This window comes from Macrosteles quadrilineatus, unplaced genomic scaffold (assembly GCF_028750875.1).
Source record: "Macrosteles quadrilineatus isolate MER2022 unplaced genomic scaffold, UCM_ALF_1.0 Scaffold_4__1_contigs__length_99947679, whole genome shotgun sequence".
Taxonomy (NCBI): domain Eukaryota; kingdom Metazoa; phylum Arthropoda; class Insecta; order Hemiptera; family Cicadellidae; genus Macrosteles; species Macrosteles quadrilineatus.
This window is the reverse complement of record NW_026542597.1, coordinates 54,810,960-54,827,252: the sequence shown is the minus strand read 5'-3', so window position 1 is coordinate 54,827,252 and position 16,293 is coordinate 54,810,960. Positions and strand designations below refer to the sequence as shown.

The 16,293-nt window shown below is 36.9% G+C and overlaps 1 protein-coding gene across 1 annotated transcript in view; it reads left to right on the top strand.

Moving 5' to 3' along the window:
• The window catches only part of LOC128992931 (polycomb protein Scm), a 34,027-nt gene that overhangs the window by 2,024 nt on the left and 15,710 nt on the right, over window positions 1-16,293 (top strand). The window contains exons 2-5 of the mRNA XM_054416676.1: window positions 9,417-9,483; window positions 10,467-10,682; window positions 14,830-14,969; window positions 15,802-15,940. Coding sequence (XP_054272651.1) covers window positions 9,456-9,483; window positions 10,467-10,682; window positions 14,830-14,969; window positions 15,802-15,940 — 523 coding nt within the window. The 5' untranslated portion in view covers window positions 9,417-9,455. The remainder of the gene's footprint in view (window positions 1-9,416; window positions 9,484-10,466; window positions 10,683-14,829; window positions 14,970-15,801; window positions 15,941-16,293) is intronic.

Sequence of the window (16,293 nt, the reverse complement as noted above, 5' to 3'; positions counted from 1 at the left end):
GCTATAAGTAGTGCGGGCGCCCGAAAATAACTACTGCTGGCCGATTTGCGGCAAAATACGGCCGCGTATCATAATACCGATTATGTCACCAGATAGAGGACACTCTAACGGACACGACAGTATCAATATCATGTACCTGGGGGATAAGAAAGGGTGGGTAAAGTCAGCCATAAGTAGTGCGCGCGCCCTCAAAAATCTATTGCTTGCCGATTTGCGGCAAAATACGGCCGCGTATCATAATACCGACTATGTCACCAGATAGAGGACACTCTAACGGACACGACAGTATCAATATCATGTACCTGGGGGATAAGAAAGGGTGGGTAAAGTCAGCCAAAACTAGTGCGTGCGCCCTCAAAAATCTATTGCTGGCCGATTTGCGGCAAAATACGGCCGCGTATCATAATACCGATTATGTCACCAGATAGAGGATTCAAAGCCGTGACAACTGACAACTTACGACTAGACTGGTTGACGATCCTTTTGTATCACCAACTTTTACCATAAAGTATTAGGCCTATAATCCTATTATGCGCAGCCACTCAAGTCGTGCAGATTTTTTCGGGCGCGCGCACTACTTATTGCTGATTTTACCCCCTCTTTCTTATCCGTTAGGTACATGATATTGATACTGTCGTGTCCGTTAAAGTGTCCTCTATCTGGTGACATCATCGGTATTATGTTACGCGGCCGTATTTTGCCGCAATTCGGCCAGCAATAGATTTTTTAGGGCGCACGCACTACTTATTGCTGATTTTACCCCCTCTTTCTTATCTGTTAGGTACATGATATTGATACTGTCGTGTCCGTTAAAGTGTCCTCTATCTGGTGACATCATCGGTATTATGATACGCGGCCGTATTTTGCCGCAATTCAGCCAGCAATAGATTTTTTAGGGCGCGCACACTACTTATTGCTGATTTTACCCCCTCTTTCTTATCCGCCAGGTACATGATATTGATACTGTCGTGTCCGTTAAAGTGTCCTCTATCTGGTGACATCATCGGTATTATGATACGCGGCCGTATTTTGCCGCAAATCGGCCAGCAATAGATTTTTGAGAGCGTGCGCTCTACTTATTGCCGACTTTACCCCCTCTTTCTTATCCGCCAGGTACATGATATTGATACTATCGTGTCCGTTAAAGTGTCCTCTATCTGGTGATATCATCGGTATTATGATACGCGGCCGTATTTGGCTGCCAATCGGTCATTAATAGATTTTTGAGGGCGCGCGCACTACTTATTGCTGATTTTACCCCCTCTTTCTTATCCGACAGGTACATGATATTGATACTGTCGTGTCCGTTAAATTGTTCTCTATCTGGTGACATCATCGGTATTATGTTACGCGTCTGTATTTTGCCGCAATTCGGCCAGCAATAGATTTTTTAGGGCGCGCGCACTACTTATTGCTGATTTTACCCCCTCTTTCTTATCCGCCAGGTACATGATATTGATACTGTCGTGTCCGTTAAAGTGTCCTCTATCTGGTGACATCATCGGTATTATGATACGCGGCCGTATTTTGCCGCAAATCGGCCAGCAATAGATTTTTGAGGGCGCGCCTCTACTTATTGCTGACTTAACCCCCTTTTTCTTATCCGCCAGGTACATGATATTGATACTATTGTGTCCGTTAAAGTGTCCTCTATCTGGTGATATCATCGGTATTATGATACGCGGCCGTATTTGGCTGCAAATCGGTCATTAATAGATTTTTGAGGGCGCGCGCACTACTTATTGCTGATTTTACCCCCTCTTTCTTATCCGCCAGGTACATGATATTGATACTGTCGTGTCCGTTAAATTGTCCTCTATCTGGTGACATTATCGGTTTCATGTTACGCGGTCGTATTTTGCCGCAAAACGGCCGGCAATAGATTTTTTCGGGCAAGCCCACTACTTATTGCTGGCTTTACCCCCTCTTTCTTATCCGCCAGGTACATGATATTGATACTGTCGTGTCCGTTAAAGTGTCCTCTATCTGGTGACATTATCGGTTTCATGTTAGGCGGTCGTATTTTGCCGCAAAACGGCCGGCAATAGATTTTTTAGGGCAAGCCCACTACTTATTGCTGACTTTACCCCCTCTTTCTTATCCGCCAGGTACATGATATTGATACTGTCGTGTCCGTTAAAGTGTCCTCTATCTGGTGACATCATCAGTATTATGTTACGCGGCCGTATTTTGCCGCAAATCGGCCAGCAATAGATTTTTCGGGCGCGCGCACTACTTATGGCTGGAGTTATTGCCAGGTTCACACAAGTATTAAGTTACACTTTTCACTTTCTAAGACCAATAAGTTAATAATGTATTATTGTTACCAGTATTTTATCCTTATTAATGATTTATTGATTTATATTTCGCCGTTTAGAAATTACATACTAAAATGGTGCTATTCTAACATAACCTAACCCAACCAAACCTCTAGAATGTGTAAGCAAACTCCTTTTGATGTCAGAAAAGGCATGTCAGGGTGATAGGTCGTGCTTTATGTGAATTGGTGACTGCATTAAGTCCTTTGAAGGTAGGTTAGATTAGGTAAGTTAAAGTTTAGGTTATAATGTATCGAGTTGTTAGTTTATGTCGCCTGCAGACTGTTTTTCTAAAATTAAAATCCTGAGAAAAACACTTCAAATTACTATTTCAAAAATGCTTGCATTATCTAAGGGATTATCTTTAGTCAACGATGTTGTTCTTCTCATCAACCATGTTACTCTCTTCACTTAACTTAATCTGAACTTGTGATGGCGACGGCGTAGCAGACAGAATAGCACTTAGCTAGCACTACGCAACACATATGAGTAGGTACGAATGAGTATTTTGTTTTGTATTTTATTTGTAGTGAAGTAAAATGTCGTCAATAGGCAAATTGCCGACGACAGAATCAGCTGTAAGTAGGCTTAAGGCTTAGTTAACCTACAGTTCATTCCACTTGTAAATGTCATCCACCCTATCTTGTTTATAGTAATGTTAGGTATGTTTTTACGGCGATATCTTGAGAAATATTCATCAGCGGTGAAAATTAATGGTATATTTGGATTCAGGAGGTAAACAACTATAAAGTAAGATATCAAAATTAAAAAATCGTTTGAAGGCACCTGTACGGAATAAATACCATAATGGGTAATTAGTCGGGAGAATTACCGTATGGGAAATTTGTTTGGCAGTACCAACCTATTCATTGGTTGTTGTAGCACTGTCATGTTGCTTGTTAGGTTAGGTTAGGTTAGGATAGGATAGGATAGGATAGGATAGGTTAGGTTAAGTTAGGTTTGGTTAGGTTAGGTTTGGTTAGGTTAGGTTAGGTTAAGTTAGGTTAGGTTAGGTTAGGATATGTTAGGCTAAGTTAGGCTAGGTTTGGTTAAGTTAGGTTAGGATAGGTTAGGTTAGGTTACTTTATGCTTAGTATCATCCCTTTTACCTCAAGTAGAGAAAATACCTTTAGTACTTTGGCGGGTAGAGCTCTGCAGCTGCTCTGAAGAAGGCGTGGACTCTGTCCTTTTCAGGGTATGCTTTCTTAAAGAGAAACTCCGCCAAATACCCGTCAAAGTGTTCGGTTTTTACGCCGTACTTTGGAATCCTTGCTCTTGCTTCTCTCCAACCACGCTCAACTGAATTTGTGTGGGCGCCAGTAGTCGGGTCAACAAAGTTTCTCGAGTGATTGACCGTGAGGTGGTTGAAGTGGTACTGCGAGAGGGTAGCATACGCTCGCCAGCTGTCAGTGACTATTGTCGTTCCGGGTAAAACCCACCGTCGAATTAGCCTGATCAAGGTGCGGGCAGTTCTGTCTTTAACAGGCACCAAAAAACACTTGTTTGATCCCCGCTGCTGGCCTCCTAAAACCCACTGCCCTTTAAGGATACGTCCTCTATTGTATTTTCTTTTACCAAAAAGTGCCTCATCAATTTCTACCACGCAACCCGGGCCACCCAACTGAGTACTTATTCTCGAGACGTGGTACATGTACACTTCTCTCACAAAACTGTACCAATCTACAACAGTGTGGTGTTGGACTCCTAAGTTTCTGACCAAAAATGGTTGTCTAGGCGGATCGAAAAATAAAAAGTGTACAATCAATTGGAAAAATGATAATGGTTTTAAATGTGTTTTAGCAAAAAAACTTCCAACTCTGCCGGACCCCTTCCAGCCGCAAGGGGCTTTCTTTTGCTTTCTTAAGGAAACTCTTGTCTGGCAATAAAAACTAAAATTTTGATCAATGTGCACTATGTTTTTGCACTTTGGACACTGAATAGCTTCTTTAATTAATCCATGATAAAAAAAAAACGAGCTATATCACTATGCTGGAAACCCCAAAAGTCAAAATACTTCCACTCACAACCCGCACAAATTTCGTTCATTAAAAAAAGAAAATAATTTAGACTTTAAAAACTGACCAAGACACAATTAATTTCATTCAGGAAATTAAACTGTTTAATTAAAACATAAACAATTATAATAAAACAATGACCAGCTGATCAGCTGGTATTTTAACACAGACAAAAGTTGGAGCAGAAATCGGATCCGAAAAATTCCTGCATATTCGTGATCTGCTTAACATTCCGGTTAATTTGAGTACCCACATGACGTGTTTTGATAAAAAAAAAATTTTGGTCGTTTTTCCGCGTTATGGTTGTTTTCCGCGGAAAAAGAACGTCATTTTCGGAATCAGCGTTAAATTTCGAGTAGAATGAAAAAAAATATTCAAAAATCGCATGCAAACCCTAAAATGCATATTTACCGATATATCAAATTAAACAATAGAATAATCAATATTACTCATTCGGTTGTTTGTGCCAACAGATATGGAGTGTAAGTTAGGCCTACCCCTGATGCAGTGGCGTAGATACGGGGGGGGGGGGGGGGGGGATCAGGGGGATATATCCCCCCCCTTCAACCTATAATGGGTAAAAAAATTGTAATAACATTTAAAAAATAATGTTTTAACGTATGCAATGAAATAGTGAATCTTTTTAATTTTATTTCTATATTGTATTAAGCTTGTTTTTCGTAAGTATACTTTCAATATCAGTAAACCGTAAATAAACTGCAATGCCAGTGAAAGTAGTATGGCTTTTGCGCCGAAACAGAGTACAGACACAAGTCACGGAAGGTCAACAGCCTATCCGCCCCTCCCCCTTCCGCCACCACTTCACCTTTCTTTTACACCTACCTGAAATTAATCGTTTTAACGTGAGCAACAAAATAGTTAATCAAATGCCATGCCAATTGTACTAAGCTTGTTTGTTTTTTGTACGTATACTTTCATTATCGATGAATAAATGGAAACAGATAAACTACATGCCGGTAGCAGTGGTGGGGTGGGATATTTGCGCGCCAAACAGACGTGAGTCACCGGACGTTCCGCGTTCAACCGCCCATCGACGACACCCTCCTCCTCTACCCCGTCACCCACACTACGCTTGATCTGTCGTCTGGTGTTAATTATTGTGCCAGTGTGTTTTTATGATTTTCGTATTCCTTGGTGTCTCATGAGTGTTCTGAGTGTCTGTAAAGTAAACTGATCGGGTTTTTCGCCCCGAAAAGAAATATTTGAAGACGTTAGCTGGTGTGGCAATGGAACAACGAAGTTAAGTGATTTTATTACTCGCCTTTGAAATAATTTTTTTTAAATAGGCCAAGTCACGTTATAGTATACTAGCTGTACCCTCGGGCTTTGCCCCGTTTAACTTCATAAGTATTCGCATGGCTCAATCACGTCCTGGTTGAAGTTCGTTCGCTACGCTCACTCACCTTTAGGTTGGAGCTCGTTCGCTGCGCTCACTTGCCTTCAGGTTAGCTCGTTCGCTACGCTAACTCGCCTCCAGGTTGAAGTTCGTTCGCTACGCTCACTCACCTTTTGGTTGCAAATTAGCTGTTGTCATAAATTTAATAAAAATGATAGTGCTGCACCCTGTTGGTAATCCTTGTAACTTTAATGCTATTGAACATCATAGAATAGAACTAACTTGTTTAATTGAAACAGCTGTTAAGATTCATTAATTCATTTTAAATATGAAAAATCATAAGGTTAACATGGGAAACTCCAGAGCCACTGGGGCGGAGCCCGAGAGTCCGATCAGAATAAAAACTACTTAGTTTTTCTATTTAATGCATAAAGAATCAGTATACCAAAATTCAGCCTCCTAGGTAAATGGGAAGTGGGAGAATTAGTGATGAGTGAGTCAGTGAGGGCTTTGCCTTTTATATATTTAGATTACGTTACTAGTCCTGAAAATAAGTGTTTACCGGACGAGTGTGGTCGTTCCCGTGCGAGACAAGGTCGAGTACGGGATTACCATACGAGTCCGGTACACACATTTTGGACGAGTTACATACAATAGTTTACGCCATACTACTAAATCTTTACAAATCTTTATATATGACCACCAACTAAAGGACTAAAAATCACTAGTCGTAATCTCTAAGAGAGGTAATCATTTTGTTTATAAACACTCATTGCCACGCAAATAAGTTACAGTATAATCAGCTGATTGGTCACCGGTAAAACTCATTACAGTACAGTAGTTAGTACGCAATGAAACCCCATTTGATTAAGCTGGTGGCAAACAGCTGTTTTCTGGACTAAATCCTTGCGTGGGAAGTTCGTCAAAATAGTGTTGTGTGGTGTAAACATATTAATCAAAATATTCAGTGTTAAAGGATAGAGAAACATAACGTTAAATGTTATCATATAACGAAAAGCCTAGCCTAAGTACTTTAAAAATAAATGTAATAAAAAACTAGTCCACCTGCAATTAAAGCAAAAAGTTGCAACAAAATTGCATAAAATTCTATTAAGTATTAACACCAGATTTCACTTCCTAAACGCTTAAAAATGGTGTTTAGGGAAGCTATTTTTCTCAAATTTTCCCCGGACCCCCCTTCCTTGCTGGGGGGTATTCCAGTAGTATATTTAATACCCCCCATGACAAGAGGCTATCTACGCCACTGCCCTGATGGATATTTCTCAAGATGTTGCCGTAAAAATATAGGTAGCCTACACCATTACCTTACCATAAACAAGGTAGGATGGATGACAGTTAACTTACAAGTGGAATGAACTGTTGGTTAACTAAACTTAAGCCCACAGCTGACTGTTTTCAACCAAACGACAAGCAACTGGAAGAAACAACTTTTGAACTTTATTAACTCACTCTGATTCTGTCATCGGCAATAGGCCTAGTGACGTAATTTTACTTCACTACAACTAGAACACAAATCAAAATAGGCCTAACTTAACTTACTCATACCGGTAACTTAACTTACTCATACTTAAGTTAACTGTGCTGCGAAGTGCTAGTCTGCTACGCCGTCAAAAGTCAGGTTAAGTTTAAGTGAAGAGAGTAACTTAACATGGTTGATGAGAAGAATAACAAATCGATAATTAAACATAAGTTAATAGGCCTAATTACATAATTGACTACATTTCATTGAAACATTTCATGCGATTCTGTAGTCAATAATGTTTTCTATGAAAGGAATTTTGTCACATTAACTTATATGGAGTTATAGATGGACTGGTGGACTAATCACATGTAAGGAGACGTAGGAATTGGCTAACTCTGGAACTCCCCAACTCGTACGTGTGTCGGAACTGGCTAACCGTCCCAGTCAGGAATTGACTAGGCCCTAACTCTGGAACCCGCTAACTTGATTTTGTCCCGCGGCGGAAGTCGCCTAACCTAACCTAACCCGGCCGTACCCACTGCACGGAGCGTTGCTAACCTTGTACGACGAATCAATCGTACACATATACGTAGAAGTATTAAAAAATGCCAGTGTCGATAAAGATACATTAATTTTTATTGTTATGTTATCGATTGCACTTTCAACAGCACTTTAAAAAACAATGAAAAATCATTAAAAAGTGTTTTTTTTTTATTTAACTGTGCAACATCCAATTAAATGTTTACGATTTCGATCTTAAATACTTATAAATGCACGTATTATTATGAAAATAACATAATATGAAACATATTGAAAATCCAGTAGTAGGCCCTACCAATTAAACAACTATGAAATTAAGCTAAAATACACGTGAGTTCTTAAACACGGATGATAAATTTAATGAATAAATTAATGTCGTAATAAACCAAAACCATTAATTAATACAGTCATTGACCATCGTGACTTTCATAACTAACTCATAAATTTGAAATTAAATGCTCGTCGTTGAAATATGACAACTTACGTGTAAAAATATGACATACAATTCATTACAATTCATAGAATAGCTCTAAATCTAGGCCTAATAGTTAAAACCAAAGCATTTTTTTTTTCATTCTTTGCATGGTGAGTTTCAGGCTGCATTATGTAGGCCTAATGTATGTATTTCCTTTCTATTATGATGTTGAAGGAATTGTTTTATTCAAATCTTAAATGTATATTTTATAATGTAGCCTACCTACTAGAAATTGACGTTTTCCAATGACTTGTGATTGTACCTAAGTTTTAAAGGAAATAAATCGATCTTATGTCTTATTGTAAACCTAGGCCTACTAGTAAAAGCTAGTACAGTAGGCCTAAGTTAGCTTAATTCGAAAATTTGTTGAATTTTTGAATGATAATGTTATATGTTTTAATAACAGTACTTTTTAAGATTGTAAATGTAAACCCAACTAGTAAATAATAGGAGAAGATAAATATAATATTCTTTTATATTAAAACGTGACAGGGTTATTTTATTTCACGATTCTTAATCAAAGACTTGACGGATTTTCCTGATTTTAGTGTTGAAAGAAATATAAATTTAAATGAAAGGTAATGTCGAAGTCATTAGCTTATTTTAGGGTTTCAGTTTTTTAGATGTCAAGTTTTCATCTTTTTGATATATCTAGAAGCCAATGTTCTCATTTGAAGTATGTTTCAATGTAATTTGGTTTAACTAAGTAAACCAAGTAATTTGGTTTATCCTTAGTTTTTTTTATCTGTACAACGTACAACTAAAATTAATAATTAATATTTACTTTGGCTAACATAAATTAAATATCTATTTTGATTGAATAAATTTTGATCAATATAAAAAAAATATATTGAAATAGTATTTCATCTGATAATATAAGTTATGGTAGGTTATCTCCGGAACTCTACCCCATAATGTTAATAGCCTAGATGCTTTGCTGTCTTGATTTACTAAAGCAGGTGTAGGTTTAATGGCCTAAGAGGTTCTTGGAAGCTAGGGGCCATCTTGGGTAGTTTCAAACAGCTGCTGAAATAAAAAAAAAAGTTTTTTTGGCAAAATGGCGGAGCAGTCCGTCAGACCTATGATAGTACTTAAGGGTTAGTAAATGACACTCTCAAGACATTTATGTTTATTTTGAAAATGTTTATTTTCACAAGTAAAAAACTTAACAAATACCGTAATGAGTTAAGTGATTGTTAAGATTTTAAGTTTAAATATTTTCTTTCAGGTTACTATTTGTTGGACACAATAGAGCACCGTGCTAGATATGGCTACTCCTCAAGGAAAAACCAGAGGTAAGTTAAATAGTTTTGAAATAACTTTTAACCTAACTATTATATATAGGATCTGTCTTCAAAATATGCTCTTACTTTTAAAACAAGGTACTTTTTATTAATCCAAATTAACTAAAAAACTCTTAATCTTTTACCCAAAAATAAAGATGGATACCTTAGCGTAAAAAAAATTGTAGCCTAACACAAAATAAAAATACTTGCAGCATTCAAAGTTGAAACACAATATAGGATAGTATTCCACATCCTACCAAAGATATTGAAGATCTACATAACTTTGCCTTTTAGACCTCATAAAAAATATTCATTTAACAAGAAAACTGTAGCGTAATAGTTTATGTATGGAAGGTAATTTATTTACTGTATTGTTGTAGGCTTACATATTTGTTAACCGATTATTTAAGTTGTTTTAGTTCTCCATTATTTAAAAATATTCATTGTAGGCCGTTTACGCCTTAGTTTTTACCGTAGATTTAGTCACCTAATGGGCCTACATAGCTTAAAAACTTGCAAGATGCAGGAAAATCAGTCATAAAGTTACATAGCCTACTAAATAAGCCTAAGTTATTTGGATTTAGTGTGTCTAGTCTCTTAAGTCAGTTGTGTGATTTTTCATTACATGTGCACCTAAGTATTAAAACCTATTTTAATAAAGAAGCCTATTCTAGGCATAAACGGTCTATTGTTAAATTAATTACTTAAGAATGTAGAAACAATGTCTAAGAAAAGTATCTTTTAACAAAACTACTGTTAGTGCTAGAAATGTAAATAGTATAATTTAGGCTATGATTCATTCACCTTATAAGTTAACATTAGGCCTATATCTGTTTCTTAGAGTTTTTTGAAGTCTTTTTCTCCAAGATTTATCTCTTTTACTGTCCATTATCTTTCTTTCCTCCTCTGTCCTTATGTTTCTAAAAATTACTTCAGCATAACTTAAAAAAAAAATTCCTGGAAAATTGCTAAGCTAAACAATGATTTTGTAGGAGGCAGCTTGAATAATCTGCCTAACGGCTGGAGGAGGGAAGAAATTAAAAGGAAAAATGGTACCAGCAAGGGGAAAATTGATGTATATATCATATCACCTTCTGGAAAATCATTTAGATCGAAAAAAGAGCTGGCTCAATATTGTGCGGAGAACAATTTATCTTTAGATATTGAGGGGTTCTTTTTAAAAAAGAAATGCCCTCAGAATTCTGCAGGTAAGAATGAAAGGAACAATTTTCTTGAACATTTTACTAAATGCAGAAAATACAACTGATATTTGAACTAACCTACTTTCACATAACTGTGCCTCTTAAACTAATAATTATGATTGGTTAGTGATCAAGTTGTATTAAAATTATTTTAAAAATCTATCAACTACAGTAGAACCTCGCTAATCCATCACCTACGGGACTGGGAGCATGGAACAGCAAAAAGGTTTGGATTATCAGAGGAACGAGTTTATTGACATCAGACAACATGGCGGCAACTAGAGTTCTGTTGTTCGTTCTGTTAGTTGTCATTGTTGTTGTGTTGTCAAATGAACACAGCTTGTCTTCTGTTATTGCTAGGCTACTCGTTGTGAAATGCAAAGGCAAGCTATTTTGGATTATAAAACGAATGTAAGATAATACTTGGAATTATTTATATTAGCTGACTTCAGAGTATTCCAAATAAACTACGATGTGCCACTCTTTACCACCTTCAATGTAAGTTGAGCTTAGCATCATAATTAACCTCAATTTTCAGAATCAGTATTGAGTACAATGAAGCGAAGTATCGAGTATCGGCGATTCTTTGATACCACTGGTTTCTTTGATTCTGATTGCACTGGTATCGAGAATCAGAATCAGCCCATCCCTATTTAAAATCACAACGTTTTCAAACTTTTACTCAAACAAACAAATTGCCAAACATTGTAGGCCTATAGCAAAATAAAGAACAGAACAATAGAAAGTGTAGTAAGCTACTGCTTGCCATAGGCTACTGCTACGCTAAATCAGGACTGACGAATGATGATAAAAACATTAGATAACAAAAATAACATTAGAAAACATCGCTTATTCTTTCTTTTTGTTCTTCTATTCTTTTTTGAGGTCTTCTTCATCCACCCATTCAACAAGTTAACATCGTTACTAATCACCTAATCACAGGCTACTGAAATGGTCATGGTTACCAAATAGCCAATCACAAAATGTTGTGGACATAGCATTAGCAAAGGCACAGCTGACAGATGTGTAGCTCTAAGGAGTAGACGATTGTCAGTGCAAACACATACCCTTGACCTTGAAGCTTTGTTCAACATTTTTGCTTTTGCTCCCATTTTGTTTTGTCAAATGAACTGCGATAAAAAAATATAATAATGTGTGAGCCTGCTGCATATAAATAATGGGCAGAAATAGTTAAATAAACAATGAATTTCAACACATAAGACTAAAGAAACACATTTTATAAAACTTTCTAGGTATTTTTCTTGGACCATGAGGTTATTATGATAGCGGAAGCCTATTGTGTTGGTGGCATGGTCGTACCAAGCGTGGAGTCAGACCATCCGAGGTCGGATTAGCGAGGTTCTACTGTAATGTAGTTTTGCGATATAAAGCCTATGTTATGTTGAACATCCAAACATTAGGCTAATTCATTGTGTTGATGACTTTGACAACCTTATAAACTCCTAAGTGTGTCATAAAATCCCAACTCAATTATTTGTTACTAAAAAATTTTTATGAAACATATCTGAACCTTGCTTTACGTTAACTGATATGTACCTAATTAAAGACTGTAAATTTGGTCAAGGAAACTTTCCCTATAGCAGTGATTTTGTCTGAGGATTGCAAACTCGGTGCTCAAACATTCTAAAGAAAAGGAAACCTACAGCTTCAAATCTGAATTAAAAAGGAAAAGATCTGTGTTTTCAGTGTTTTGCAGTAGGTACCTGAGGGGTTAAAGAGCTCACATTCAAACCCAAATGTTATTGGTTCGATCCTAATACAGGTCAGCTCTAGACTCAGTTTCCATCGGGCTATCAAACAATTAATTATGCTCTCTAGCTACAGGTTGATGTACGATATTAGAATATCAATAGCAAATAGTTCTCAAAAACCTAACTGACAGAAAGGCATTAAAATAAAAAACTACTAAAACCATAGCGGTGTTAATTTCTGCATCAAGATTACTGACACTGCAAGAAAGCACAACATAGAATAAAAATGAGCGGCAGCAGAGTGCTTTACACCAACAAATAAAAATGAGCGGCAGCAGAGTGCTTTTACACCAACAAATAAAATTGAGCAGAAGCAAAAATACTTTACCAATCAATCACAACGAATAAAATTGAGCGACATCAAGGATGCTTTAAGTTTACTCATCTAATATAACAACCTGACCTCCTCAAGGGTTTTGTTTACACAACTGCATTTCTCAACTAATCTGACCCACAAGCAAAACCTTTTGAGACAAGTCGTCATTTACATATGCCTACTTTTGTGCTCAATGGAATGAACAAGATCTCCCAGATGTAGCCATGGTAAATTAATGGAAATGTGATCGGATCCATATTTTCTTGAACATAATGTTTGGATGTCGAATTGGGGGGGGGGGGGGGTTCGCAAGGGAACCCTTTCATTAGACTACGATCCACGAGAGTCTGCAGTTGAGGAAGGAGCCAATTAGGACTGAGCGTTGTTACTAAATCTAATAATACCAGCTGATTTGAAAATATTGTTTAGTAGATTTTAATTAGTGTCGAAAATTAGTGAACGGGTGATGTTTTAACAGCGCACTAGTCCAGTCTTGGTATTGGCTGCCGCCAACTGCAGACCCTCCTGGACCTAAGTGTAGACAACTAATTTAATTATATAAAAAGAGTTGGGTCTACTAGACAACCCTGCTTATCACTTTCCAAAGAAATTCACCAGAAGACCATCCCAGATAGTTTTTTATACAATAAGAAAAGTTGGATTGAACAGTTTACCATAACATAAAAAATACTTGTAACACCTAATGATCCAGCTTGCAGCTATAACTCTGTGACATGTCCTGACACTGGTAGCCAAAAAAGCACTACATCAAACTTTGTTTTGGATACAAAGTTGAGGAAATGAGGGAAACTAGTTGAAAAATAAGCAGCTGACTGTGTTTTACCTGAACAAATAGAATCATTTAACAGATAAGTTATTGACAATTGGAATTTATGATAGAATCGAGTGAAATTTGCAAAACCACTCCACATCTACTAGTCTACCAGTTTACTTTTAATTTAGCCTTGAATTTCTTCAAAACAAAGGAGGAGAATTCTAATTTATAATCCATCAACATTAAAAGTATAGTTTATTTTATGGACCTAGGCTATACATTTTTAAGCATTTGTTGGTAAACTTTGCTCCGCTTTATAATATGTTTTCAGCTTATAATAGAATATCAAACCATTAAGAATAAGAATATTTATTGACATTGACCAAGTAGTTACATAGGAATTGAATAGACTTTGTTATGTTACATTAAAATTAAAATAAATATAATATTAACAGATTTATGTATAGGCTAACAGAGATTCAAGATTTCCAAATGTACAATTTACTAATTACAAATCTATTTTGATTTCAAACCTCAATTTCAATTTTGTGGTCCATGAATTCTTCTTCCTAGGTACAATGGATTTGCTACGAGCCAATTATACATTTTGGATTTAAAAGAATGAAGAGAAAGTTTGGCTGCCTGAAGCACGATATAAACAACTCGTGGATTGCTGGCTCAGTGTTGGCCGCGCGGTATAGCATCCCCCACCATCTATTGACAGAAGCCGACGCAGCCCATACACTTACAATATAATAATACACACATTTTTAGTTGCTGCTCAGTTGAAATATATAGGGATATATTGCTAATGCATGTCAAACTCTTAACATTTAAACCTTGTTAAACAAATGTAGTCGGGCTTAAATAGTTCAAACGTGTTATTTTCTGCAAGAAAAGAAACAGACATAAAGTTTAGAATATTAAAAAGAGTTTGACATTTTTTGGCTTGCATCAGCAATATTTGATAATGGTGAGTGTATGGGCAGCGTCTGCTACTGCCAGTAGATGGTGGGGGGAGCTAGACCAAAAACAGCGCCCGCAGTGCTACTGAGAGCGCAATCCAGTAGTTCTTTACATAGTTGGCCTGAAGAGGCTTAGGCAGCTTATTACAAAACTCCACACAGTTTAATTTGAAAGAATTTCCTGTAATGACCAGTCTGTGATGAGGTATGTGAAGAGATAGCATTAACTAATTATTCTCCTTTATCATAGTGATTGACCATGGTAGGCTAATTAGTTTCATACATTTACTTACCATATTAGGTTATCAAATTACTTTTGTTGTAGGGAGACCTCCAAAGAACAAAGCATGTACTTGGTGTGCAGAGAGTAGACAAGCATTGAAGTACATCTTACCTACACAGCATGGGAAAAAGGAATTTTGCTCTGAAACTTGTCTTTCCGAGTTTCGCAAAGCATACAATAAGGTACCTTATGGTTGTAACCTGCCTTTTGTTGCCTTTTAACTAGGTACGGACAGGAGTGTAATTTTATTTTGTAACAGGATTTTTTATTTAATTTGATTTTTTAATTGTTATGCATCTAAATAAGAAATAGAACAGAAACGACTGTTCTCATTGGAAAGATTTCAGACCAGTGATCGCATGTCTAAACACAATGCTCTCCTAAATTTAACTCAAATACTGTATACAGTATGTAATTAAACGGTCCGTTTTAACAAGTTTTTGGAGATGTCGTTTCAACCGGAAAAGCCGTTATCCGGACTGGCCTTGGTCCCGAGGAGTCCGGATTGGAGGAAGTCTACTGTAGGTCAGTTTTAGTTTTACCAGGATCAAGCTGGCAAGTTTTTAGATTTGGGGTAGCCTGTACTGAGAGCTTGTAGCTAGAGTTGTAATGTTATAAGAAATGGTTTACTTTAGACCAGTCAGGATTGAACAGCCAAACAATCTATCAAAGGAAGTCTGCAGCACTAGCTGTCTACTCGTAAAATTTTTCTCATCAACCACAGTGCTAATAAAATGTTTGTGTGTAGGGAGTCTGTAACCAGTGTGACAATGCTATACAAGGCTCTCCTGTGGGGTTCGATTTGAACAGCCAGAAGCTCCACCACAGGATGTCTAAAGGGCTATATTCAACTCAAATAGAACTGGCGGTTAAATAATACCAGCTGGCCTATTTGAAAACATGACCTTGAACCGCCAGTTCTATATGCTTTGGCTGTAGCTGTTTACAAATAACATTTTTCTGAGCAAATTTGAACAACCACAGTGTTAATAGAGTATTTGTGTTTGTGTGCAGGGAGCCTGTAGTCAATGTGACAATGTTATACGAGGCACTCCAGTGAGGTTCGAACAGCCAGATGCTCCACCAAAGGACTTCTGCAGCACTACCTGCCTCCACAAACACCAGCGGGAAGCTTTGGGAGAGTTAAATGGAGGTATATGATCTTAAACCTATGACAGACAGATTAATGAATCACCATAAACACTGCCACCCTGGTTACAATTTATAAATATTACCAGTGCTGAATGCAGAATATCTCAATGAACAATTTATTTTTTTATTTTTGTTATGTATACAAATATTGTAAAACCTCATGAATAAAATAATACCCCCGCCACAGCAAACCTGCAGACTAAGCGAATTTCAACTCGTATGATTACATTTTTACTAAAATATTTCCATAAATAAGACATTTATTCCCAATTTAAATAACATTAGATTTAACGAGTGCTTAGGTTTGCTGCTACGGGGAAGGTAAAAAGTGTTTTTTGACGATACGTCAATAAT